The sequence below is a fragment of the Cynara cardunculus genome (assembly GCF_001531365.2).
Source record: "Cynara cardunculus var. scolymus isolate 2C chromosome LG 6, CcrdV1, whole genome shotgun sequence".
NCBI classification, from domain to species: domain Eukaryota; kingdom Viridiplantae; phylum Streptophyta; class Magnoliopsida; order Asterales; family Asteraceae; genus Cynara; species Cynara cardunculus.
In genome coordinates, this window is record NC_037533.1 from 16661591 (window position 1) to 16688654 (window position 27064).

General features: G+C 33.4%; 3 protein-coding genes across 3 annotated transcripts; 2 read left to right on the forward strand and 1 right to left on the reverse strand.

Moving 5' to 3' along the window:
- Positions 1–1413: 1413 nt before the first annotated feature.
- On the forward strand, positions 1414–3148 carry LOC112514268 (protein translation factor SUI1 homolog 2). Its single transcript, XM_025120607.1, has 2 exons — positions 1414–1510; positions 2617–3148. The coding sequence occupies exon 2, from the start codon at positions 2645–2647 to the stop codon at positions 2987–2989; it is 345 nt and encodes a 114-aa protein (XP_024976375.1). The 5' UTR covers positions 1414–1510; positions 2617–2644; the 3' UTR covers positions 2990–3148.
- A 628-nt stretch (positions 3149–3776) lies between these two features.
- On the reverse strand, positions 3777–10707 carry LOC112514267 (calcium-dependent protein kinase 9-like). The gene is made up of 8 exons (XM_025120606.1): positions 9806–10707; positions 7823–7966; positions 7565–7717; positions 6015–6130; positions 5730–5897; positions 5095–5222; positions 4231–4330; positions 3777–4159 (listed from the first exon to the last, which is right to left on the reverse strand). The coding sequence occupies exons 1-8, from the start codon at positions 10485–10487 to the stop codon at positions 4088–4090; spliced, it is 1563 nt and encodes a 520-aa protein (XP_024976374.1). The 5' UTR covers positions 10488–10707; the 3' UTR covers positions 3777–4087.
- Positions 10708–19121: 8414 nt separating this feature from the next.
- On the forward strand, positions 19122–22957 carry LOC112514600 (reactive Intermediate Deaminase A, chloroplastic-like). Its single transcript, XM_025121165.1, has 6 exons — positions 19122–19363; positions 20688–20803; positions 20900–20944; positions 21619–21692; positions 22052–22101; positions 22781–22957. Exons 1-6 carry the CDS (start codon positions 19162–19164, stop codon positions 22873–22875), a joined length of 582 nt encoding a protein of 193 aa, XP_024976933.1. The 5' UTR covers positions 19122–19161; the 3' UTR covers positions 22876–22957.
- The last annotated feature ends 4107 nt before the right edge of the window (positions 22958–27064 follow it).

The window sequence follows — 27064 nt, forward strand, 5'->3', positions numbered from 1 at the left end:
TCCTGAATTTTAAGTAATATGCATCAATAAACAATACTTCATGCATAAAAAATGGGTTTTTAATAGTTTTTGTCAAATGCTTTATAATAGGGAAAATTGCACCAAAATGAAATCAACTTTCACCTAATTCCTATTTTGGGGAACCAACTTTCAAAATCGTCATTTTGGGGAASCAACTTGCATCTGATTCCTATTTTGGGGAACTAACTTTCAAAATCGTAATTTTGGGGAATCAACTTACACCTGATTCCTATTTTGGGGAACCAACTTGCAAAATAATTATAAAAAAATAACTAAAATTCATTTTTTTCCAAAAATTAATGCAATAAAATCTATTTTTTTATTTCAAATCTCGTTTTTTTTAATTCAGATATTATTTTGGAAATTGGTTCCCCAAAATAGGAATCAGGTGCAAGTTGTTTCCCAAAATGACGATTTTAAAAGTTGGTTCCCCAAAATAAGAATTAGGTGCAAGTTGGTTCTTTAAAATAACAATTTTGAAAGTTGGTTCCCTAAAATAAGAATTTGGTGAAAGTTAGTTCCATTTTAGTGCAATTTTCCTTTTATAATATAGTATAAATATAATTACTTAAAAGGAAATTATAAAAATATATAAAAAGCACAAAATACTTTTTATTTAACAAACGTATTTTTAATGAGGTTAGTGTCAGCGATTATTTTCAAAGTAAAATGCAAACTATAAGGATGAATTCTAAATTTATTAAAAGTCAGGTACTACTTTTAGAAATTTCACTAAACTTTAAGGTCTAAAACTGTATTTTACTCATCAAAGTATATCTAAATAGTAAATAGAGTAAATCGTAATTTTGGTCATCATGATTGTTAAAAAATTCTTGACGTTTTTCATCCTTGCATCTTTGTAATTATAAGATGATCATCGTAATTTGTAAAAAAGTTTGAATTTGGTCCTTTTCATTAACGATTGTTAAAAAGTTTCGTTAAATAAGGACATTTTTGTTCTTTTATCAATTTTTTTGTATTTTACCTGATCAAAAACCTCAATGACCAACATCAGTAATCGATTCAGATTGGATAATAGACAAAAATGACAAAAACACCCCTTATTTAATGGAAATTTTTAACATCCATTAGAAGGAGGGACCAAATCTATACGATTTTCAAAAACCATGATGGCTATTTTGTGATTTTGAAATTGCAAGAACGAAAAGTGTGATTTTTAACAAACTATGGGGACTAAATTTGTAATTTGATTAAACTATAAGGACAAAAATTATAGTTTCCTCTTTAAAGTATATCTAAATAGTAAATATCAATTAAAATTTAAAAAGATTTTCTTTCCTTAACCTGAAGGGTAAAGTCCAGAAAGCACCATGTAACCCGACCCGAATACCGATACACCCACCGCCATTGAAGTAACCCGGTGCTTTCATTATATAAACCCCCCTTACCCTCGTCTTATTTTCTCGTCATCTATACTTCGATTCGATCTGTCTTCTTTCTTGGGGTTGAAGGAGTTTGGCGATTTTAGGTAAGCTTTTCTTATGTATTTTTGCTTGCGGATTAATTGTTGAGTTCTTTATTTGTTGAATTTTGTTATGATCCAAGAGAAATACTCATCGATCGGTTGTTGATTTGTTCGATTGAATTATTGATTTGATCGGTTATGATTGTTTATTTGACCACCTGATCTGTTGATTTGTTCATGGAAGCTGATTATAATCTGTTATCAGCGTTTCGTTTGCTTATGATTGTGTCGATCCTTGATTTCTTTTGAAAATTTTAGGAGGTAAAAGGAGAATCGGTCGATTGTTATCATGAATTTATTGTTTTTGAAGGAATTTTGATTATTGTCTCGATTTCATCTTCGATTTCAATTATTCTAGGGTTAGTGTTTCACCGATTCCGACTATTTGTGTAGAATTCATCCTGGTGATCGTTTGTTCTAGTGATTTTTAGAACAAAATACGTTGATCTATTTTCAATAAGCAAAAAGGAACAAAAAATACTCAGGATCTCGATATAAATCCCTCTTTTTCCGATCAGAAGTGTTCTCTTCAATCGTTTGATTTCGATATTTGTTGACGATGATCGAGATCGAGGTGATAGCGAATGCTCTTCAGAAACAATGAATTTATGACGACAGACTATCGATTCTTCTCTAACTTCCTAAAGTATCCAAACAATAAGCAGACTAAACCCTAAAAAAGGATTATCGTCAGCTTCCGTTGATAAATCAACAGATCAGGAATTAGGGTTGGGGTTTCGTTTCCTTATGGTTCTTTAGGAAGTTAAAGAAGAATCAGTCTTTTGTTATCATTAAATCATTGATCCTTCAGTTATGTTCTTGATCTGGATCATGTTGATATCAACTAGTGGGGAAAAATCTATGTTTAATTCGATTTCTTGATAGAATTCAACCTGGTGATCGATTGTGCTATCGGTTTCTTCAAACATGAATATGTTGGTCGATTTTCAGTAAGCAAAAAGGAACAAGAAATCCTCGGGATCTCGATATAGATCCCTCTTTTTTCCCATCAATTTGTGTTTAATTTGATTTTGTGACGGAATTCATCTGGGAGATGGTTTGATTCGATCTTGATTCATATCTAACGATGGGTGTTTCTTTCTGAACAGCAACTTATCTTTCATTCAAACAAAGTTCATGGTTGATATAGAAGTTCAGATCCCATCTGCTTTCGATCCATTTTCCGACGTCGATCAAGATTCCGGTGGTGGTGCTGGTGTTAAAGAGTATGTTCATATCCGTATACAACAAAGAAATGGTCGGAAAAGCTTGACGACGGTTCAGGGTCTGAAAAAAGAGCTCAGTTACGAGAAAATCCTCAAAGATCTGAAGAAAGAATTCTGCTGCAATGGCACAGTTGTTCAGGATAAAGAACTCGGCAAAGTGATCCAGTTACAAGGCGATCAGCGTAAGAACGTATCTGCGTTCTTGACCCGAGCTGCAATCGTGAAGAAGGATCAGATCAAGATTCATGGTTTTTGAAACGGTTGCGATTATTATATAACGTTGTGTCGGTGTGTTCTCCGGTTGATTTCAGTTTTCATGTTTAGTGTGGTTTCTACGTATGTGTAACTGGATGGTGTTTACGCGTTTGGTTGATTATGATGAAATAAAAATGCTTAGTATTGATTTACGTTGCTATCTTTTTGGTTAACTCAAGTCCTGCCCTCTTTCTATGATTCGGTAGCTAAACATTTACGTAATATTCTTGATCCTGGAAGAAACCGGTCTCGGGTCAGAATAGTGAGGTTCATAACCCGTCCTGGTTCTCGTTTCGGTCATCAAACTCGAGCCCATTTAACTTGATCCATAATTGATTATGGGCAACCGGTCTCTATATTTTTTTTAATTTTTTTCAAGGATAGATTTTCTAAATACATTATAAAATTTGTAACTGGGTTTTAAAAATACGTTTTATTATAATTAAAATTACATTACAAACGAAAACTTGAGCAACTTGTTTGTTTGATGCATTATGTTGTTCACGGCTATTTTGGAAGACAGAGAGATGAAAATTGTGAAGTGGAAGCGAGAAATGAATACGAGCCGAAATCGTAAAATATAGCGAGAAACCAAGAATTATGAACGTTTTTTTTGCATTTTGTAAGTTGGTATTTTACACCATATTCCATGACACTAATTTATATTGTTTAGAAGGCCCAAAAGACAAAAAACGGTCATAATGGTAAAAAAAAAGCCTTCCTTTTTAACTCATTGGGTCGGCCAAAAACATAACTGGTCTGGGGCCGGTTTGTCCATCACTTAGATGACCAGAACAAAAAGACAAACATTCAGATTCCAAGAGCCACATGGACCTCACAATTACACATTTTGGATCAAAAAATAAACCCAAAAACTGCAAATATATAATAAATAAAAAAAAATTGGGATCTCATGATTCAAGTAACATTGTACATATGTTGTCTACACTTTACACAAGAAATATTAGCAATCTCATCTCAGACCTAACAAACGAAGCTTAATGATGATCAAACGGAACGCTATCGCATCTCGTTCAAGATTTTGTTACATCTTCGGTTAGGGACTTTTTGGTTTCTTCTCGAATGTATTTTTGTGTCGTTAAAATAGCTTTCCTGCCTGGGTTCCACTTCTCATCATCGTGCAGAACTCTTCGTAATTTATCTTCCCGTCCTGCAAAAGGTATTTCCATTTTTTACAGATTGAAGAAGAAAACGATTGGAAGAAGCAGATGAACCACTTACGTTATCGGTATCCACTTCAGATATGATCTCTTTAATCGTGGCTTCGTCACCCATTCCGTATTTTTTCATGGCTGATTCTAGTTCATCTCTAGTAATAAACCTGAATTTAGAACACACAAGTTGAGGTAGATGTCACGTTTGCATACATGAACTTTTCAATAACGAGAAGTTTTCATGGAAACAGTTGTTTTACTCTTTGAGGTAGATGTCAGATCTGCATACATCTTTACCTCCTTGGACTAGTTAGATTTATAAGTTGAGGATCTCATTTCTGAGATTAATTCCATTGAGTCAGAGGTCAAGTCTACATATATCTTGCCCCTACTTTATTAAGGTGGGATATACCGGACCCCACCTACAAGTGGGATATATTGGGTTTTACTTGGGGTTTGTTTGTAAGCAACTTAATGAGCTTAATAGAAGTCACAACTTATTCAGTTTGTTATAGATGACTGTTTGGTAGTGGCTTAACGATATAAAAAGTGACTTATTTAGTAAGATTCTAAGGGGAGCTTTATGCAAAAAGCAAAGTTTTTTCCAAACATGTCCCTCTCAATTAAAAAAGTACGCTCCTATGATCTTGAATAAACTGTCCTAGACAAAAACTTTCCCAATTTACACAGACAGATTAATCCACATAGACAGCTTTATGCATATCGGGACTTAATGGAAAACCAACCAAACAACAGCCCGCTTAGTTTGGTTTATAAGTTGAGAATCTCATTTCTAAGACCAATTCCATTGAAGATAGAGATCAGGTCTGCGTATATTTTACCCTCTATATTGGGCTCGTTTGGTTTGGTTTATAAGTCGAGAATCTCATTTATGAGATTAATTTGATTAAAAACAAGTTTATATTCATACCCGCTTCCATCTGCATCAAAATGCTGAAACGCTTTGTACAAATCTTCTTCACGCTCTAATTTGTGTCGATGCATAGTTGCCGTGATGAACTCAATATAGTCAATCGTCCCATTTCCGTCTACATCAGCCTGCAAAATAGATACAACGTTTGCAAGTTCATTTTGATGATCGAAAATGCTCAATATACGTTTAAATCACACCTCCCGGTCATTGGCCCAACAGCATTCAGGTTACCGGTAGAGCCCAGCCTCCCAAAAGATCAAGGGTTCAATCCTCATTAGAGCTGTTCAAGGGCAAGATGGCCCCTTAGATCCGTCCTGTCCGGCCCGCTAGAAAAATGGATTTGGACTACCATTCTCGAAGAAATAGGCGGCCCCGGGGCCCGCACCGAGTTGTTAAAATTAATGGCGGGGATGGATGATGCAAAAAAAATTCGGCAGGACAAGCCCAACCAATTTATAGTGCGAGTATGGGCAAGTTTTAATGCCCATAAAAAAGGGCTTGAGTTTGCTATATCAGCCCATTAGCACAAGAAAAATAGGGTAGGGCCGACCCAACACCGGCCCGCAAATGATCAACTCTAGTACAAATATTATATACTCATAAAACGTAAAAATCTTAAAATTATATCTTACCGCTTCCATGAGTTGCCTAACTTCGGCCTCGGTGAGTTTTGACCCGAGTCGAGCCAACCCAGTTTTAAGTTCTTCGTATGTGATCGTGCCGCTTTTGTCAGTGTCTATGTTCAAAAACATGGATTTTAACCCTTGGATTTCCTCCGCTGATAGATTTTCGGCAATGACCTGAAATTTTTTGTGCGTATTTGTATATAAATGGCTAAATATGCTAAATTGTTTTGTATTGTTAAACGGCTTAATGTATACGGTGAAATATGCGGATAGTCGTGTTATAAAACGAACCTTAAGAGCGAGTTTCTTGAGTTTGTTCATAGCTCGGAATTGCTTCATCCTAGAAAGGACTGCGCTATTGATCGGTTTGTCGGATGCTTCTCCGTCTTCTCGAATCCACGGATGCTCTGTACCCGTTAAGTATATATATATATATATATATATATATATATATATATATATATTTAAACGATTACAATTAGGTCATATTTGACAACCATAAGCTAACTAATTTTTTTGAGCTTATTGAAAAACTGAAAAATCCCCGTTTGGGTAGTCATAATCTAGTTTACGCTACTTGAAATAGTGTTCCAAGACAGGGTTTTTTCCAACTTCTTTCCAATTATATCCCTAATTATTATATATATATATATATATATATATATAGGTCGAGTTTCAAATGAGAACACCTTTGTTTACGAGAATGCGAGAACATTTATGGGCCTCCAAATAATTAAAATTAAAAGAAAACAAAGTAATTTAATTAAGAATAATCATGTGATTTTGTATTTATTTGTAATTTTGGTGACATGTTTATCTCTAAAATCAAATACAGATGATATGATAACCAGTATCAAATAGTTATCACATTTTATCACAGTAAAATCACATAATGAACAGACAGAGCAGATGTGATCATCGCCAATTTTCACAACATTATCACATCACTATCACAACAAAAATCACATAATTATTAGATGATTATCACATCAAAATCACATCATAAAAAGTTTTCAATTTATCACATTATTATCAAGGCAAAATCAGATCATTATCACAGTATATCACATTATTATCAACGACGAACGGTCGACATAAAAAGTCTCCGATGATAATAACAGAATTTAAGAGATAAGGATAAATCTAGGATAACAAAAAGTTATGGATGAACACTAATTTATTTTCATTTATTCTAATTTTTATTATGTGTTAATTAACTTGGAGGCCTAGAAGTGTTCTCACATTTTCGTAAAATAGGGGTATTCTCGTTTGAGCCCTTCCCTATATATATATATAGAGAGAGAGAGAGAGAGAGAGAGAGAGAGAGGGGAAGTTCAGGAAAACCCCCAAAAAATGAAAAACTGAGGAACACCCTGGTAATCATTCATTTGGACGGTATGCAAATATACATACAAGTAACTGAAGTTACTTCTTGGTTTTTATGTACGTCTGCATTGCTTACAAATTACTTGTATGCACATGTACATATCGTCCAGATGAATGGTTATCAAGGTGTTTCTCGGTTTTTTATTTTTTGCGGTTTTCCTCTGAACCTGATCCTATATATATATATATATATATATTAATTATTTTATATTTTTGTTACTATTATAATATTATTATCATTAATATGATAAAATGGATTAGTGATTTGTTTTAATTATATTATGTAATGGCAGAACCAAGTAATTTTTCAACGTGTCCTTTAATGTCACTTTACATTTTTCATCTAGCTTATCAACTAGTTTTTACCAAACATGATTAGTTTATCAGACAGTTTGCCATAAGTAAAAAGATCATGACGACGAAAATTTCAGGCCAAATACGAGATTGAGACATACCAAGAACTTGAGCAGAAGTTATCCGCTTCTTCGGGTCAAGCGTTAGCATCTTTTGCACAAGGTCCTTGGCGCTACTCGAAATAGATGGCCAAGGATCGCTTTTAAAATCAACATATCCTTTCAAAATCTCGTCGAATATTCCTTTCTCCGTCTCTGCAATTCGGTAAAAAAAAAAGAGTGGGACCCACAAAGTTTAAAGCCGATGTCACACTTTAGAAATTGTGTTAGAAATTGTATTGTAGTGGATGGTTAAATTACCGGCCCAAAATGGAGGTACACCGCTTAGTAAGATATATAGCATCACTCCCGCACTCCATATATCGATTTCCTTCCCATATTTACGCTTTAACACTTCTGGGGCTACGTAATACGCACTTCCGACAATATCATGATATGATTTTCCTGTAATAGTTTGTTTCATAATCGCCACAAGATTAGCGTAATCGTAATGATAAGCATACCAAAAAGAACTTGAACACGTTGAGAAAATAGCTGAAAAGCTAGTTGTTGGCTGAAAAAACTAACTGTTAGCCGATAAACTAGCCTTGTTTGGTAAAAAAAACTACTTAACAAGGTAGATGATAGAGTATAACGGGTTGTTTGGTTGGTTTTCCATTAAGTCATATATGGATAAAGCTGACCGTGTGGATTAATTTGTCTGCATAGATTGAGGAAGCTTTTGTTTGCAAGAGTTCTTTTTATAGATGAAAGGAGCATGTTTTTTAATTGGGAGGGGAGGTTTAGAAAAAACCTGGTTTTCTACATAAATATCCACTCTCGAAGTTTAGTGAATAAGTCATTTTCTATATCATTAAGCCACTACCAAACAATCATGTACAGCAGACCGAATAAGTCGTGAGTCTCGTTAAGCTCATTAAGTTGCCAACAAACAAGCCCTAAATGACCTAAATAAACATGTTGAAAACTTAACAGGAAGGGCATAATTGGAAAAAGGTCGAAAAAACCCTATTATATTGTTACTTGAAATAGGCAAATAGTGTTTAAAAAAAACTAGCGTAATATATGCTACCTGAATGGCTTACCGAATGCGGCTTTTTCAATAAGTTCAAAAATAAGCTAACTCACTAACCCTAACCTCTACCCTCTACCTCCCGAGCTTCCTTCCTTCCATCTAGTCTACTAACCTAGTCTTACGTCTCCAATATCTCCTATCAGATGAACTTCTATCGGATATGATGTTCTCAGAAATGAGACTAGTGGAGACAAAATTCTCTTCTCCCCAATTCCCCCTGTCCAATCATGTAAAGCCACATCATCATTTTTTATGAGGAGAGAGAATAAAAAGATATATTAAATAAAATGATGATGTGTATTCCCATGATTGGTGGGATAGGAAATCGATGCACCTAAAAAATCTGGTTGTCCCAAAATCATACGTCTCATCTCTGTCCAACCAATGAAAATAAGACACATCATATTTTTATATTTATTTTAGATTTATTTTACTCAAGCTCGCATTCTCCCTCTTATAATGCGTATTCATATAATTGGTAGACAGAAATAAAATGTGAGAATTTGGTACACGTGATTTTTGTATCTCCAAGAGATACCGAAAACATTCCTTCGTAGACACCAAATTGGTGTAACATTGTTCTCTTACACCAAATCTTAAACCAATCATATAAAGCCACGTCATCATTTTGGTGATGTAAGACAGTAAAGAGATAAATTAAATAAAATTTCTATTAAATAAAAGGAAATTGACCAAAATAGTCCATCTTTTCAACCAAATTCACTTTTTAGCCGCTTTTGGCATCGAATTAGCCTATTTTTAGGTTGAAAAAAATTCTTTACACAAATGGGATCCGTTCACAAATTTACATAAAGATTTTTTTTAAATCTGAAAATAGGCTTTACACAAATGCATAAGGCATTTATAGGGGTGTTTGGGATTGCTTATTTGAAACAACTCATGTTTTTTTACAAAAGCACTTATTAACTTATTATAAGTAAGAAGGTTTAACTTCTTCAAAAACTTCATTTTACCAGTTTGGCACAGGTATAAGTTGTTTATCCGAACACTCAAAAACCATATCAATAAGTTGTTTTTATAAGCAATCCCAAATTCCCCCACGTAAACTCCAGCTAAAATTGAAATTCGACTGAAAAAATAGCTAAAAAGTGAATTTGGTTGGAAAGAACGGCTATTTTGATCAATTTCCCTCCAATCTGAATGGATTTGGAGTAAAATTTGGCGTTAAGCATCGGATCAAAACATACCTTCTTGAATGAAAACCGATAACCCGAAATCGGTAGCCTTCAAAAGAGCATCCTCACTCTTATCCGAAAGCAAAAAGTTCTCCGGCTTCAAATCGCGATGCATAACACCCATAAAATGACACACATGAACCACATTCACAATCGATCTACAAATCGAAGCGGCAGCTCGTTCACTGTAATGACCCTTTTCAATTATCCGATCGAAAAGCTCTCCACCTTCACAAACCTCCATAACCAGATGAACAGAAAGTTTATCTTCATAAGCACCTTTAAATTCAACTATATTTGCTTGTCCACTTAAATGCTGCATAATCTGAATCTCTCTTCTCATATCCTCTTTATCTCCTTTCGTAATCAATTTCTTTTTCGATATCGATTTGCAGGCGTATTTTTGATTTGTTGAAATCTGTGTACAGAGATAAGTAACCCCAAATTGACCTCTGCCTAATTCTCTTCCAATTGTGTAGTGTTCTTTGACATCTTCGAATGATTTGCCGAGAATCGTGTTCGATTTGAAAACCCTTTTGGGGCTCGGTGGTGGCGGTGGTTTTCTCGCCGGAGTTTGGGTTGCCGGAGGTGGTGATTTGGTGTAGAGTATGTTGGGGTCGTCGGATCTTTGATTTGAGTGAAGAACTGTATCGGGTTTTGAAGAATCTTTGGTTTTGCTGATGCATATACCCATTTTTTGGTGGATTGATGGAAAACCCAGATGAAATTGGTGAGATTTGAGGAAGAATTTGGAAACCCAGATGGAGATTTTGGAGATGAAATCGGGAAAATGGATATACGATCGGAGAATTTGGAGCTCATAGACAATGCTTGGAAGCTTAGAAGTGTAGAAAGGGCATATTGAAAAAGTTGTTAGCTAAGGAATCAATCGAATACGCGTTTGCTTTGTTTTAATTTGACTTGTCAAGAATTAGTTGTGTGCGAATATAATATTATCAATATATATAGAAAGAGAGTAGCAATCAATGGAAACATCTTTATTTTGTATAAACCATTCTCATTCGTTGATTTCATTATTTGATCTTATGAAAAAATTGTTTCGTATAATATTTTTTTAATTAGGTTGTTTCATATATGGTTATAAAATTATTTTATATAATATTTATGAAATTTTAATGAAACTGTTTCATATATTTATCTAAAATTAATAAAATAAAGATGATAATATCCATGATTAACACCCTCTACAATAAAAATGATTAATCAACCTCACATAATTACAAAAAAATGAATAAAATGAAAAAATATGATTGGTTGAATGAAGTTTGCACAATTTATTCAAATAACGTGGTTTGGAATTAAAGATAATCAAAAATCCAAATTACTTTTTACACTTTTTACCTTAACTTTTTTTCTCACACGATGTTTCATCTATTTAAAATATCATAAAATTTTATAGAATTATGATAAAGAAGACAAGATTTTTGTCTGAATATTTGTTAGGGACAAAAGATCCCAACCATTTTAATGTGTCTCATTAATGTGGCCCATCTTTATTAACATATCTAAATTAAATATACAAATTATTTGCATTTATATCAATATAATATCTTTATCTCTATCACTGTCTATATATATATATATATATATATATATATATAGAGGTTGGTTATTATACAACTCATGATATTTGTGCAACCAATACAACCCAATTTCAACCGTCTATTTCATTTGATTAATATGTGATTTTTATAGAAGTTTTTGATTGTTTCTTAATATAAAGTATTAATCATAATTAATGAACTATATTTATCTTCCATAAATATTTAAATCATAACAAATGAACTTTCATCATTTTCATAAATACTTCAATTTATTATGTTGTATTAATTGTACAAATACAATAAATTGTATTTTGAACAATCTCTCTCTATATATATTAAATGGCCATCCTCTTGGTGGCAGCAGGTTGGAAGTTGTTAGTGGTAGGCCACTCTTTGACATGTCTTAATTACCCATGTGCGCAGCCTCTTTGGGGTCTGTTTTCAAACACCACAATACTATTTACATCTATATTATCTTATAAATTAGATTTATTAAAAATTTTAAAAATAATTTTTAATTTTTAATGTATAAAATAATATTATATATTGATGCACAGTCTTAGAAACAACTTATAATTCATTAGTACAAGTTACTAATGCATATTATTATCTTTTCTTTTCATTTACCCATTTAGTCTTAAAATCTTTTAATCTACAATTAAAATAACATTTAATACAAATTACCAATGCATATTATTACATTTTCTTTTCATTTTTCCAAAATGATTTTGACACATTTCACTCATGTCTTCACCCTCTCATACCTCTACGTCTTCTAAATGTGAGATTCAAACTGATATTCACCACGAGTTTTTAAAATTCTCTCATTCAATTGCTCTAGAACTCTCGGTTTCGCTCTCGATCTCTTGATTCTTTTGCTCTTTGTGTAAATCAAACACATTTGTGGAGTCGTTTAAATATGTTGGATTTTAAATTGTTATACAATTCTTTTTTATCGATAGACTGTAATTGGAACCATAACCATTATTTATTCAAATTGTATTAATATGTAAATACCAAGTGTAACTTATATCATCGTTAAATCCTCTCTAATAAAACAAGTGAAACTTCAAAATTGTTAAAATTCACAGCTCCCGCCGCATTGCGCGGATACACAACTAGTTATCTTTAAATTCATAATCAGGTCAAGTCATGTACTAAGAATGAAAAAAAGTGAATTTTCATGTTGATGTATAATTAAGCTCCCCCATACAAAACCCCAAAATTTCCCTAAACAACCTGTACGACTTTGGGTTGGGTTGGATTGGGTGAGATTTTTCAAAGTGAAAAAATTGGGTTGGGTTCCCTATCGAATAAGATTTTAGTCTACCAAAACGATATTGTGTGTAACAATTTACACGATAAGTGTTAACCGTGGTAAGAGCCATCGTCATCACTTACCGGATAAGACTATCGGTCCGTGTATTTGTTTTTACCATGTAAGATTCTTGGTACTTGTCATATTCAATCGGTATAGAAATGTGACTTGATAAGCACTTACCCGAGTAAGCATTTGATAAACGGTCCTTTAATATCGTTAAACTAATAATCATTTGTTAATTTTGCGATTGTTTTCAGTCGTTTATTTTTCTACTCATAATTTCTTTTTCATCATCAACCATTTGATACAACTTATCCATATTTATTACGTATATCACATTTAGTTAATTTTCTCAATTTACATATATATGTTCACAGTTACTGAACATATATATGAATGAGTTATATAGAGATATGAATAGATTGAAAACATGTGTATATGAAAAACATACATGATAGTGTAATTGTCTAATGTATATATTAATAGAAATTCAACAATCATATTAAATCCAATAAATAAAAGGATATCGGGTTCATCGGGTTGGGTTGGGTTCAAATAATAGTAACCCAATATCAACTTAATACCTACAGTTTGACAATTTTACAACTCGATTAGACATCGGGTTGCTTCGAATTGGGTTATTTCGTGTTGGGTTGGGTTGATCAGGTTGGTCGAGTTTTTGAGCACCCCTAGCGTAAGCAATAAATCATATTTAGGGATCGTTTACCAAACGCTTACTCGGGTAAGCCCTTACCAAGTCACATTACCTTATCAAATGAATATGATAAATACCAAGAATCTTACCCAGTAAGAGGAAGACAAGGACCAAGAGTCTTACCCGGTAAGTAAAAACGACGACTCTTACCACAGGTAAATTGTTGCATACGATGTCATTTTGATGGATTAAAATATTATTCGGTAAGTAAATGATAGTGTTAAATTTTATCGGTAAATGTTTACTTGGTAAGTGTGTGGTAAACGACCCCTTAATGTATTGTTATCCTTCTAGAAGGTTTAAATTAGAAGATTATAAACAATGAGAAGGTCCAAATCAAAGATTCATAGGTGAATAATGAAAAAAAAACAATCCAAAATTAACATGTCTGAAGATACATATATATATATATATATGAACCGATGTTATAGATTATTCATATAGGTGCATATATGCATCTTTAAATGGATCTTTGCCACATATGAAATCGAGCACAATTTTGCAAAGAAATAGCCCCACTTGTTTCTCGAGAAGAGATGGGAAACATGCTCAATATCATTTGATTGAATAGTTGACCTAGCCCCTTGTTGTTTGAAAAAACCTTCTAATATCAATAGGTTGATTGTTTCACTCCTGTATTTTCCAAAAGGAAAAAAAATCTATGAGAGTTCTTTCAAATCAAAATATAAAAACTCACATTGGGTTTAGGGATAATCAGGCAAAAATTTGTGAAAAATGTCGACTAATCCGTCGTTGAGAGATAGCTGTCCATACATTGATATCTCTTTTTTTGATTGACCTCCTCCTTTCTTGAACTTCTTTTCCCGAAGAAGAAGCAATGACGGTATCTGGGGAATTCTTAATTCATGAGTTGTAGGGAGGGGAAAAAAATGAATTTACTTCCATTTGGTAAACAGTACCCGAAGGTTCACAAGCGGCTGAGTCTCTTATGTCTGCAGAAAATGGTATAGGGGTAAATGTACACCTTACGGCACGAGCTGACGACAGCCATGCACCGGTTCCGAAGGATGAACCGGATATGGACAGTTCCAACAAGTTCAAATATACAACATGGATTCTGGCAATGCAATGTAGTGGGACTCTACCCCAATTTATTGTAGAAATTTTCGGCATTCTAGAAAAAAAATTCGTAATTGATTTACCGAAAAATAATGATTCACGTATTACAATTCCACGATATCTTGCCTTTTTATTTGAAATTTTGAACCGATCCATACCCTTATATTTATTAAATTTTATTAATTATACCAAATTATAGCTGATAACTGATTCTAGATTGAATTATTCAAAACATAACTCCATTAAATAAACATACTGCATTTCCAGTTTAAACATAACTAGCAGTATTTTCCTGTAAGTGATCAATTAACGCATTCCAAGGTACATAAATGAGGTTCTTTAATCACAGATTTCACCAAAAGAATTGCATATTCAACATCTAATACGTAATTAATTACTATTATTATAAAGTTCATTCCAAAACAGTTAATTAATCTTCATATGATACAATCACCATCAGATACATGTCGACAACTTGGTCAGATTTGTGTCTAGAATTTTATACCGTTAAGACGCCAAAGCAAGTCTTTTTTTAAATCAACGTGACTTCTCATCTGCTATCATCAACTGCTTGGAGATTTTCAATGACAGATATTTTATGATAACAAAAGTGGAATGCTAAATATACAACTGTTGTATGTTAAACACATACTTATAGATGTCAGTTACACACATTAACATCAAAACATTATTTTCTTAATTTTAATACATGATTTAACTTAATGACTGTTTGTTTACCTCTTAGTAGTTCCATTAAGAGACAACCTATGAATTGGTAAGAGGTGAATATTGTTTGCCAAAAAAAAAATTCTGACTCTTAATGGTCCTAAAACCATCTGAATGATTTTGTATCATGTGTCTCTCTTAACCATTCAGCACCCTAATTTCATTCTGAATAATTATCGAATAATTATATTTCATTTCGCACTATATTATAAGAGTCTTTTAATCATTCTGACCACTTAATCATTCTACACCAAACCATTCAACAACTGCTAAATAATCGGCTGTGATATAAATAAGTGTAAATATAACAATACCATATCAGAGACAGCCTAACAAAATTGTGAATTGGAAAAGGAAGAACGATGTTGTTCTATTTATTTTGAGTAAATAACAAAACCACCCCTATATTATTCCACAATTTACATGTTTAACCCCTTAGTTTTTTTTTTATATAACAGTATTTGAATGAAACTTTGTTGTATATTTGTATTTAGCATTTGAAACTCATATGAATAACTAATATTGAGTAAATAATGTTTTTCGTTCATGTACGTTGTTGAAATTTTTTATTTTCGTTTTTTTTTTATTAACTTGAATATCTAACTCGCTATGCGAATCAATTAATTCTAGTGTGATCACCTGTTTTGTAAATGGTCTGAAGTCACCGCATTTGAACCTCCGTGGCTACAAGAGGATTTTTATTTCTCCTTGAATATAAACCTGGACCCTCCAGGTACTTTTGACTTTTGGAACCAAACTCAAACCAATCAGGCACCACCCTTGTGGTTTTATTTTCGTTCTTGTGGTTCAGAAATTACGAATTCCATCCTCGTGGTTTTAATTTATTATTGTTTTCATCCTTATGATTTAAACTTTATTGTTATTTTCATCTATGTGGTTTACAATTCATTTTTATCTTAGTCCTTCGAACTTAAAAGTAGTAGTCAACCATAAAAACTGTATTTTTTTTATATACAACAATTTATCAAATAACTGATAACCATGTAAGTAAAATTCGGTTAGATTTTAGGTTTTTTTTGTCAAAACAATTTTTTTTTGTACTTTCTATCATGTTTCCTTCAGTAGCTTTCCGTTTGTATCCCACCAACTAAAAAAGTACCTCGAAATCAACTAAAAATCCTTCAAAATAATAATAATAATTTTTTTGAAAATCTCTTGAAACTGTGAAATTAAGCTAAACACGCATCGAACAACTTCACGGACCTTTAATCTACCTTAAAGGTGCCTCAAAAATCCTGTTTCCGCCACTGTTTAGTATCACTTTTATTGGATAAGATTCTTGGTCGTTATATTCATCAGATAAAATAAATGATAAGTAAACACTTACCAAATAAATATTCAGTAAACAACATGTTATATATCTATACTACATATATAACCATTTAGGCCATTATCTTAATTACAAATCCTAAAACATAAGTTACAATGGTTTTATGCAACAAATTCAAAAAACTCTTAATTACAACTCATAAAGCATGGTGTACAAGTTTTATGTGCATTGACTTTAAATGCAATAGGTAGAACTTGCTTTCTTGGCTTCTCTTCCTTTTCTAGCATTTCCTTTATGTCAAGACCGTTTTAGAAATTCAAAATTCAAATAAAAAAAAATCCTAAAATCTCTGATTGAGATTTTTGCATATTTTTGGTCGGTTTCCCTTTCTTGTTCCACTAGAACCATTTGTTTTTGTGTGATTCACTAGCTGGCTTTTGGTTCTTTGTTTTCTTGGCTTCTCTTTCTTGTTCCACTAGAACCATTTGTTCTTTATTTCTCATGAACATAAAGGTTCAAATGTAGGAATCTGCCTTCCTTGATCAAGAATGGTTTTTCTGAAGAAGACTAAGAGAAATTATGCTTGGCTTTCGAAGCTCCTGTTTACAACATGGGAAAAGGAAGTACTGAAGTTGAGAAAGAGCTTGTGGATATTCAAAATGGGTTCCTTCCTTACCCCTCTTTTACATCCCTCCCGTGGATTGATTGTTGTCTCTATCTCTAAAAATCATTTGGAAGAAAAGACTGGGAGGATTGCTGTTTCTTCAAGCCTTCGTGGTCAACGAAAGCTATCTTTCAGCCACCCTAACATCCATTGTTGAAAATAAAGTCCTCTTCTCTCAATCTCATGGTGAAGATGGTCTAGAGTTTAGTGTTGCTACTAATCATGTAGGTTTAAATTCTGGTGAAGGCTTGATGGATGAAAAGTTTGTTATTTCATCTCCTGTTGATAACGTTTTTGGACTTTCTTTGAGCAAAACCTCCCATGAAGATGATCCAATGGTCTTATCCAAAAAAATCAAAAAATATTCGTATTTGGTAATCCTCCATGCACCGAAAGTACTGAAGATGTGGAAAGTTTCTTTAGTTCCCCCTTGCATGAAAGTGACTCCTCGGGTCTGAAAGGCTAGGTCTTTGACCTTTGAAATTGATGCGATGGGGGAGGATTTTTTTTCTTGAAAATGAAAGGGAAAAGCTGACTTTGGATAATCTTTTTTCCAAAAAGGTTAGCCCTTTCACTGTTTTGGAAGATGGGTCTGTGCAGGAAAAGGTGAAGGCTTGCAATAGTGTTGGCAGGAAAAAGTGCAAGCATGGTTAACGTTGAAAATGGCGGGGGTCTTGGGGTACATGGAAACACAAAAAAGTGGGAAAACCCAGCTGTCTTTTTTACCCACACAGCATGTGATAGTGAGTAAGGTGTTTCGGGAAAAAATAATGGTAATCGGCAACCTCTTTCTTTTACATTTGGGCCTGTTACTTGTCCCATTCCCATTGGACCTCATAATTTGGAGATGTCCACTACTCCTAATTCTTTTGGTGAGTCACTCGATTATTTAATGGAGGTTGGGCCATGTTGTGATGAGCAACTTCTTGTTGTCCCTTGCTCTAATGGGATAGCTCTTTTATTTAAAGATTTTGGACTTGACAACCATTCTTATGGAAAAACTTTCTTTTGATGGACCACGCAAATCAGGATGAAATTCACTTGACTCCTTATATTGAATTTGGCCACAATTATCATTTCATTTTGTCTTTGAAGTTGGCATAAAAAAATGATGAAGAGCAAACACTCCGATGGATATATTCTCGCTTACATTTATATAAAATTTATATCCCGCCGCATTGTGCGGGTACACAACTAGTATATATATATATATATATATATATAGAGAGAGAGAGAGAGAGAGAGGGGGGGAGAGAGAGAGAGTTTATTTCAAATACAACCCGTCGCATTTGTACAACCAATGCAACCCAATACATTGAGATATTTATGGAAATGATGAGAGTTCATTTATTATGATTTAAATATTTATGGAAGATGAATATAGTTCATTAATTATGATCAATACTTTATATTAGGAAACACTCAAGACTTCTATGAAATCACATATTAATCAAATGAAATGAACGGTTGAGATTGAGTTGTATTGGTTGCACAAATGTTAATGATTGTATAATAACCAACCCTTCTCTCTCTCTCTCTCTCTATATATATATATAAAGAGAGAGAGAGAGAGAGGTGAGTTATTATGTAACCTTTTATATTTATACAACCAATACAACTCAATCTTAATCGTCCATTTAATTTTATAAATATGTGATTTTATAAAAGTTTTGATTGTTTCATAATATAAAGTATTGATCATAATTAATGAACTCTAGTCATCTTCCATAAATATTTAAATTATAATAAAATTTTCATTATTTCTATAAATATCTCAATTAATTGGGTTGCATTGGTTGTACAAATGCACGTCTTGTATTTGAAATATACCATATATAATATATTTTATCGATTTTACCTTAAAAAATAAAAAAAAAAAGTATTGTCAAATTTGAGCGTTTTGGGCCGAAAGTTATATGGGCTCGAGATGCGAGTCGAATGGTTTCCACTTGTCATAGCCGTCTCGCCTTCGAAAGCGAGTAGTTGGACTTCCAGTGAGAGAGATAATGGCGTCGTCCATTTCCGCCCTAGCACCGTCGTTGAATGTTCCGGCGATGGCCATTGGTGCACTCTGCCACCGCACTTCACTACCTGCTCCTGGTTTAGGATGCGGATCCTCTGCAGTCTCTACTTTCCGGAGGTCTTCTAAGCCGTGTTATTCCCATCGATCTAAGTCCTTTGCTTGCTTCGCCATTTCTACTAACGCCAGTGAGTATTGTTTTTCTATGATCTGGTAGATGGAAATTTGAAAAGTTTGATTTGGTATCGTGAATTGAAAGCATTTAGAAATGTGTTAGATTGTGTTTATTTTAACAACTTCATGATTGACTTGAAATTGTGGAGGAATATATTGTTGATTGCATATATTTATATATCACTGAATAGGTTTGGACTCTGAAAAACAGATATATTAAATTTTGAAAGATTAGATAAGAGTAAACAACAGTAATGGCTGTTTGTTTTGTTTGTTAGCAGCTTAACGAGACTTTCAGCTTATTTGGTTTGTTATAAACTACTGCATGGTAGTGGCATAATGATACAGAAATTGACTTAGGGGTGGTTTTTCATGAAGTCGTGTATGAATAAAGTCATCTACGTTGATTCATCTGTCTATATGGATCAGGAAGATTTTTGTTTGGGGTTTTTTACGAGCTGTGTTTTTTGATTGGAAGTAGCAGGATTGGAAAAAACTTAGGCTTTTAAGCTCCTCCTAGAAGCTAACTGAATAAGCCACTTTCTATATCGTTAAGCAACTACCAAACAGCCATGTATAGCTAACAGAATAAGCTGTGAGTCACATTAAGCTGCTAACAAAAAGTCATTTAGGGTGGATATACATGGAGAAAGGCAAGTTTTTTTTTTCTGATTATGCCCCTCTCAGTTAAACAACACGCTCCTTCCATCAATGAAAAACCCTCCCACAAAAATCTTTGTGATCTATACATATATATTAATCCACACAAACAACTTTATCCACACAGGACTCAATGGAAAACCAGCCGAACAGCCCCTAACACAGATATGCTAAATTTTGAGACACTAGATATGCCTAAGCCACAACAATAATAGAAGAATGTATAAGTATTGTGAAAATATAAGCGAGGTGTGGAAACAACACACCCATAGTCTAACTTAGGTTTCTATTAACCTAACTACCGACTCACTAACCCTATCCCCTACGATTCTTGGTATATGATAGCTGATGGATTGTCAAAAATGCACGAGGAGGGTAAGTGCATGTAGTGTGGTGTGTGGGGTTTTTTCTTTTCTCTTGTCGTTCTTGTTTTAACTTTATTTTGGTAATCTTGGGTATCCTAACCAACTTACACGCACTGACTATTTCGGGTGTCAGGCAACCACGAATGTTCACAAAGGCTTTGGCAACGCCTGGATTTGAACCTAGGAAATATAGTCTTAACCAGTGCGCCACAAGTCCACAACCCAAGTGGTTCTTGTGGATCTTGTTTACATTAGTTCAAGTTGTTTGAATCTTTGAATGAATAAATGGTAAGTTTGTTTATTTCGGATACAGGTATAAAGGAGGCTGTTAAAACTGACAAGGCTCCAGCAGCTTTGGGTCCCTATTCTCAAGCCATAAAAACCAATGATACCGTATTCCTATCTGGTGTCCTTGGTCTTATTCCGGAGGTTTCGTGATAACGTTTTCACGTCTTTCAAATGCTTCGTTGATTAGTTTTTTCTCTCTTGTTGAATGTCTAATTCAATGCATGGGTATTTCTGCAGACTGGGAAGTTTGTCTCGGACAGCGTGGAGGAACAAACCGAACAGGTAACATAAAAAAATTATCCGTTTGCAATGTACTCGTAGGGCCTTGGATTTTCTATTTTGTAACATAAATCACTGTCGTGGCCATCTTCAAATATAGATATTGGTGGATACCTATCTTAAGACTCCAATTGACCATCTTCAGGGACTTCTAGAAAAGGGAAACAGTTACTTGTAACAACTCGTTCAAATGGATGGAAAAGTAGATTGGTGAGAGCTTCTTATAAGTTCAAAGTTGTGGTGGTTACGAGTGACTTCCACCATGGTTTTAAGTTGAATCCGAAGCTATTGGGTCAGCCTGTTGCTTTGTCCACATTTCTATTTTAGTTTGTTTCAAAATAAATGTCCGATTTAAAAACTAAGTGTATACTTTCCAATTCTAACCTTAATTATGAAATTGATAAAATTAATACTCTCTCTGTTATCAATGGTAAACTTGTCATCTAGTTAATAAAAAATTGTAATAATCATATATTACTAAAACTGTACCTTTTTCATTGTGGACATTTTTTTGGGACAAAGGGAGCCTTAAGATAGGAACTGTCAGTTTTTCATTTTTTTTTCTTCGGTCTAAGTAAATAGGCCTAGAAAGCTGAAATCGTTAACTGATCAAAACGAATAGGATTTTATAGTATGTGCTTATTGTCTTATTACCATAAATTGGCTTGGATTTTCAGGTTCTCAAGAACATGGGAGAGATATTGAAAGCAAGTGGTGCCAGCTATTCCTCTGTGGTTAAGACCACAATCATGTAAACATGCTTTCTTTCCCATCGATGCATCCTCATCTTTAAGGGTGCGTTTGGTATGTGGATATGACTGGACTGGACGGATTGTGAGCTAGGCAGGTGAAAGAATTGTGAAAGGTTTTAGCGTTTTAATTTGTCATGGGTAGTTTAGTAATTTCCTTGTCCTATCTCCCTTTTGTTACACCTATTTTGGTGGGACAGAAAAAAGCTTTTTTTGTCTTATTCAGGCCCTGTCCAGTCCATTCTTAGTCTAATGTTGCGCTAAACATGAGCCAACAAGTTTTTGCACCGCGTACCAAACACAACCCTTTTAGTAAGAAATTTTTTTGGGCATTGATTCTTAATGATCTATTTGGTGGCAGGTTGGCTGATCTGAAGGACTTTAAGAAGGTGAATGAGATATATGCTAAATGTGAGTTCACAATATTTCTTGTGTTTGGATGTTGTTTATTTGACATGCTGATTAAGGAACTCATTTATTTAATTTTTATTTTTTGATTAACCTGGATATCCAACCCGTTATGCGAGCCGACTAATCCCAGGGCGACCATCTGCTTTGCAGATAGCCCGGAATCACCGCATTTGGACCTTCGTTGCCACAAGGGGATTTTTATTCCTTGTTGGATTTGAATCTGAGACCTCCTGGTTCTTTTGACCTTTGGAGCCAAGCTCAAACCAATCAAGCACCACCCTTGTGGTTAGGAACTCATATATTACTGTTAACATTCATGGAAACAACCACTCCACTTTCTGGGGGTAGAGGCCACGTTTACTCTACACTCCTCCTCCGAGTAGGAGTAAATACGGGTTGGGTTGATCGGGTTGAAGACATTTGAACAACCCGATCCGACCCAATTACCCAACCCAACATAAACCGTGTTGGTTGGGTTTTTGTGCACCCCTATCTCTTAGGCATCACTCATGTTGTGGGGTATGTCGGAATTGTTTTGGTTCAGTTTGCAATGAGTTACGACTTACGCCTTAATGGACGGATTCATGTATTTGTCTTCAAGACCTACTTCTTATATAATTGTAATTATTGATGTTCTCGTTATTGGAACCTAACTCGAGGAAATGGTGGGGTGTATCAGATTTCCCTGCACCAGCACCCGCTCGTTCAACATACCAAGTTGCAGCGTTGCCGTTGGATGCAAGGATCGAGATCGAATGCATAGCAGTAGTCTAGTTTCTTTTGTACTGAATCTTGTTCTCCTTGCAAGGTGATCTGAATGATGGTTTCTAGTAATAAAAATGGGTTCATTTCTACATAATGACTCACTATGGAGTTCTAAAGGGGTCGTTCACCTAAACACTTATCAAATAAGCGCTTACATTGCATATAACACATATATCATACATATAATACATGTTTTCTCCACACAGGTCCATAATACAAGAGACTACAATACAATATATACAGCTCAAAACTTCAAAATATATTCTCTTGTATGATATCCATTCTCCAAAACTCATTCAGATATGATCTTCATAATTCTAAGCACATAGGGAAGTAATCATAGAATATTCTTTCCCTATTATCATTACCTGCACACATATTTGAAAACACAAAATGAGGGTTAGATATGAATGTCTAGTAAGGTTCTCTTTTTATGTAATGCAGGGTGAGAATCAACAAATCATTTAAACCATTTCACATAAAGAGAAATAAAATCACATTCTGTTTGAGTCCATCGGACCTCTAGTTCCAAATAACACACTTAGAACATATTATGTTTGAGTCCATCGGACTTCTGGTTCCAAATACCATACTTAGAAAATATTTCAACTCATACGAGGACCAGAACCCCTCTGGTTCCTCTACCAGAGCTTCTAGTTAAACTAACCAAAGCCTCTTACTTAAATAAAATTCCCAAAAATGTTCATCGATCATCATTATAGATATTAACATAGCTTTTCCAAGGATAAAATTATATTTTGAAAATATCATGTAGGACCAGAGCCTTTGGTTCTACTAGCCAGAGCTTCTGTGTCTTCATGCAAGACCAACCAGAGCCTCTGGTTCAACCCGTATAGGCCAACTAGATCCCCTCTGGTATGTTTTCATAAGAAAAGTTTCTAAGTATAAAAATTTACGAATACAAAGCCTCTAGTTTAACTAAAAATTTGTAAAAGACTTGTATAATTTTCAAACCATCGTCCAGAACCCTCTGGTTCTACATTGAGGAACAACCAGAGCTCCTCTGGTTCCTTACAAGGAACAATCAGAACCCCTCTGATTCTCATAAAAATGAACATTCCGTTCCAAAACATTTTTAACCAATACCAATGGCCATAGGCCAAGTTTTTCCCTTCTCAATAAAGTCAATACTATTATTTCTAATAAGAAGAACATCTTTGAGTTCTCAAATCACAAAGAAGTAAGGATTCAAATCTATTGTAGTCTTAAAAGACATAATAGTAAGAGCTATAATATTCACACACAATTGCCACCCTTGATATGTCACCCTTATTCCAAAAGACACATCTTCTTGATATGCCACCCTTATTCCAAAAGACACCTCTCTCTGATATGTCACCCTTATTCCAAAAGACACCTCTCCTTGATATGTCACCCTTATTCCAAAAGACTTCTCTCCTTGATATGTCACTCTTATTTCTTCTTGAAAATCTATGAACTAGTTCGGATGAAGGACCATAGTCACAACCATCTTATCGAATCCTCATTCATATTTTTATCCATAAAATCTATAGATTAATTCCAAATGAAGATAGATCAAAATCACAACCGTCTTAAAAGAATATTCTCTATAGTTTTCAACCAACAGTTTTATCATCAAAACTTTTCAAACTCAAGAACAATCTATTCTTTCAATGATTTCCAAAACATCATATCATTTTTAAATCCTCAAAACAGGATATCATTTCTCAAATTGTTTTAAAAAAGCAATCCCTTCTTTATCTTTCCCAAAACAGTTTTTAATACTCAAATATATAACAATAACACATTTAAATTATCAAAACAGTTTTTACCATCTTTTCTTCAAAACCAACATCAAAACTCAGCAGTTTATATAACAATATATATATATATATAAGTTTTAGTCATCAAAAACTCACGGTTTGTAAACTGATAGTAATTCAAAAATTCACCTTAATAATCACAGATTTTGTAGTTTTAAAACACACAGCAAATCACAAGCTCTTCAAACAGTTTTGAACAAAAGATTTCTTCAAGAACACTTCTCATCGCCATAACATTTATTTTCTCTTTCAACAGGTTTTTCTCCAAATGAAGTGATAAGATAAAATCTTATCTCTTTCTTTCTTTAAATACTCTCACAATGGCGGTGGAGATTATTTTAATTATTATAAAACTCATAGGCGGTGAATCATTTATCCAATAGAAATATCTTTGGATAGTGAGTTTATTTATTATAAAAACCCACGGTTTTCTTAACCATGAAGGTTGAGTTTTAATATATATTATTTTCATATAATATCTTATCACATGTATTCATAAATCTCATGTATGAATCACAAAACTCATGTATGCATCATGTCTTTGCACATATACCATCCATGCATTAGAATATCATGCATGTTAATCACATATTTCACGTATTAAACACATAAGGTTACCTTGACCCAGGTTTGTAGAAAACCCGGTTATAACAGGGACGGACCTAGACTGTTATGTGGTGACATGTGCCACCGTTTCTTTCACCCTTTGCAGTGTAAAAAGCTATAGGGTCGTGAAAAGTGTCACCGTATCAGTTTGTTGTGTGCCAGCATATATATATATTTTGGAACTACAATGAGGATATTTATTTTCCCTCGGTAGAGTTGGTTTGCAAGACTTTTCTTCCACCCCAGACCCGAGTTTGAGTTCTGTTAGCGTAATTTTCTTAGTTTTTAGCTTTTGATTTCATATTTATTATGTTTCTGAATTTTTTTGCAATAAAAGATTTGAACACAAGACCTCACATATGAAAAGTAACGAACTAAACCAAGAGATTGATGATGATTTTTGTGAAAAAAAATATTTCAATGTGTTTCTCATAGTCAAATGGTGTCGTCACTTGAAAAAACTTCTGGGTCCATCCCTTTAAGCGTTATCGATAAAATTCAACACTATTACTTATTGGGTAAGATTTTAGTCTACTAAAAACCGTATAGTACGGAACAATTAACCCAGTAAGAATCATCGCCCTTACTTACAGGGTTAGACTCCTGGTTCTTGTCTTTGCCTTTACCGGGTAAACTTTTTGGTCCTTGTCATACTCATCGGGTAAGGTAATATGACTTGGTACGCGCTTATTTGAGTATGTGTTTGGTAAACAACCTGTAAATATACAGTTAGAAACTATAAATTGATGACCGATCACTAAATTTATATATTGAGATATTAACTAACTGATATATTAACAGGGGACGTTCTTTTGAAAACTTTCTAAATCGTGAGATCTTTAACAAACTTTATGATAACAGATGTATGGAATATTGACGTTTTTATGTTAACGATATCGACAAATATCTTAAAACGTTATGAAATTATTACAAGTATAATTAATTTGTCATTCTAAATGTTTAAGTTTCAAAACAATTTTTTTTAAAAATAAATCAAATTTTAAAAATAATAATTAGGTTTTATAACAACATTTTTATTTATTTATTTATTTAAAACAATTTTTATGCTCTAACAACACATATACAGTTGTTTAGACCACTTCAACAGGTTATTCAAAATATAAATTTTGGGTATACAGATTCTTTAAAACCATCTTTGTTTTTTTAATTAACCTGTATATCCAACCTGCTATGCGAGCCAACTAATCTCAGGGCGACCACCTGCTTTGCAGATAGTCCGGAGTCATCGCATTTGAACTTCCGTGACCACAAAAGAATTTTTATTCCTCATTGGATTTGAACCTGGGACCTCTAGGTACTTTTGACATTTGGAGTCAAACTCAAACCAATCAGGCACCATCCTAAACCATCTTTAAAATGGAGAAAATATGGAAAGAGAAGGTGAAATTATATGAATTTGTATTATTTTCCAGATATGATTATTGACGACAGATAAATTATTATTTTTATCAATGAGAATCGTTGAAGTTAAATGTATAGACAGATAAAAATAATATTTTGTTAAATATATTGAATATTTTAATAATATGATTTATACTGTAATCTCTAAAATAAATAAGATGGACATAAATTTTATTTGAATATTTTGACTTTTGATTTTTTGATGGTATGTCACCCTAAGTAAGCTTTAATCATTTGTGCTTTATAAATTTTTGTGTTTTTTTGTGATTATTATTTTTTATTTTATTATTAATTAAATAAAATTTTAATTAATATATATTATTTATTTAATTATATTATATTTTAATTAATATAAATTATTAATA

What these genes read in the sequence shown, in the direction of transcription:
- LOC112514268 (XM_025120607.1), top strand. Translation starts at nt 2,645, where the DNA reads ATGGTTGATATAGAAGTTCAGATCCCATCTGCTTTCGATCCATTTTCC.
- LOC112514267 (XM_025120606.1), bottom strand. Translation starts at nt 10,487, where the DNA reads ATGGGTATATGCATCAGCAAAACCAAAGATTCTTCAAAACCCGATACA. An exon ending in ATCGGTTTTCATTCAAGAAG is followed by an intron (nt 7,967 to 9,805) that starts GTATGTTTTGAT and finishes AAACTATTACAG; the next exon opens with GAAAATCATATCATGATATT. An exon ending in TGTACCTCCATTTTGGGCCG is followed by an intron (nt 7,718 to 7,822) that starts GTAATTTAACCA and finishes ACCGAATTGCAG; the next exon opens with AGACGGAGAAAGGAATATTC.
- LOC112514600 (XM_025121165.1), top strand. Translation starts at nt 19,162, where the DNA reads ATGGCGTCGTCCATTTCCGCCCTAGCACCGTCGTTGAATGTTCCGGCG. An exon ending in CGCCATTTCTACTAACGCCA is followed by an intron (nt 19,364 to 20,687) that starts GTGAGTATTGTT and finishes TTTCGGATACAG; the next exon opens with GTATAAAGGAGGCTGTTAAA. An exon ending in GAATGAGATATATGCTAAAT is followed by an intron (nt 22,102 to 22,780) that starts GTGAGTTCACAA and finishes GGGGTGTATCAG; the next exon opens with ATTTCCCTGCACCAGCACCC.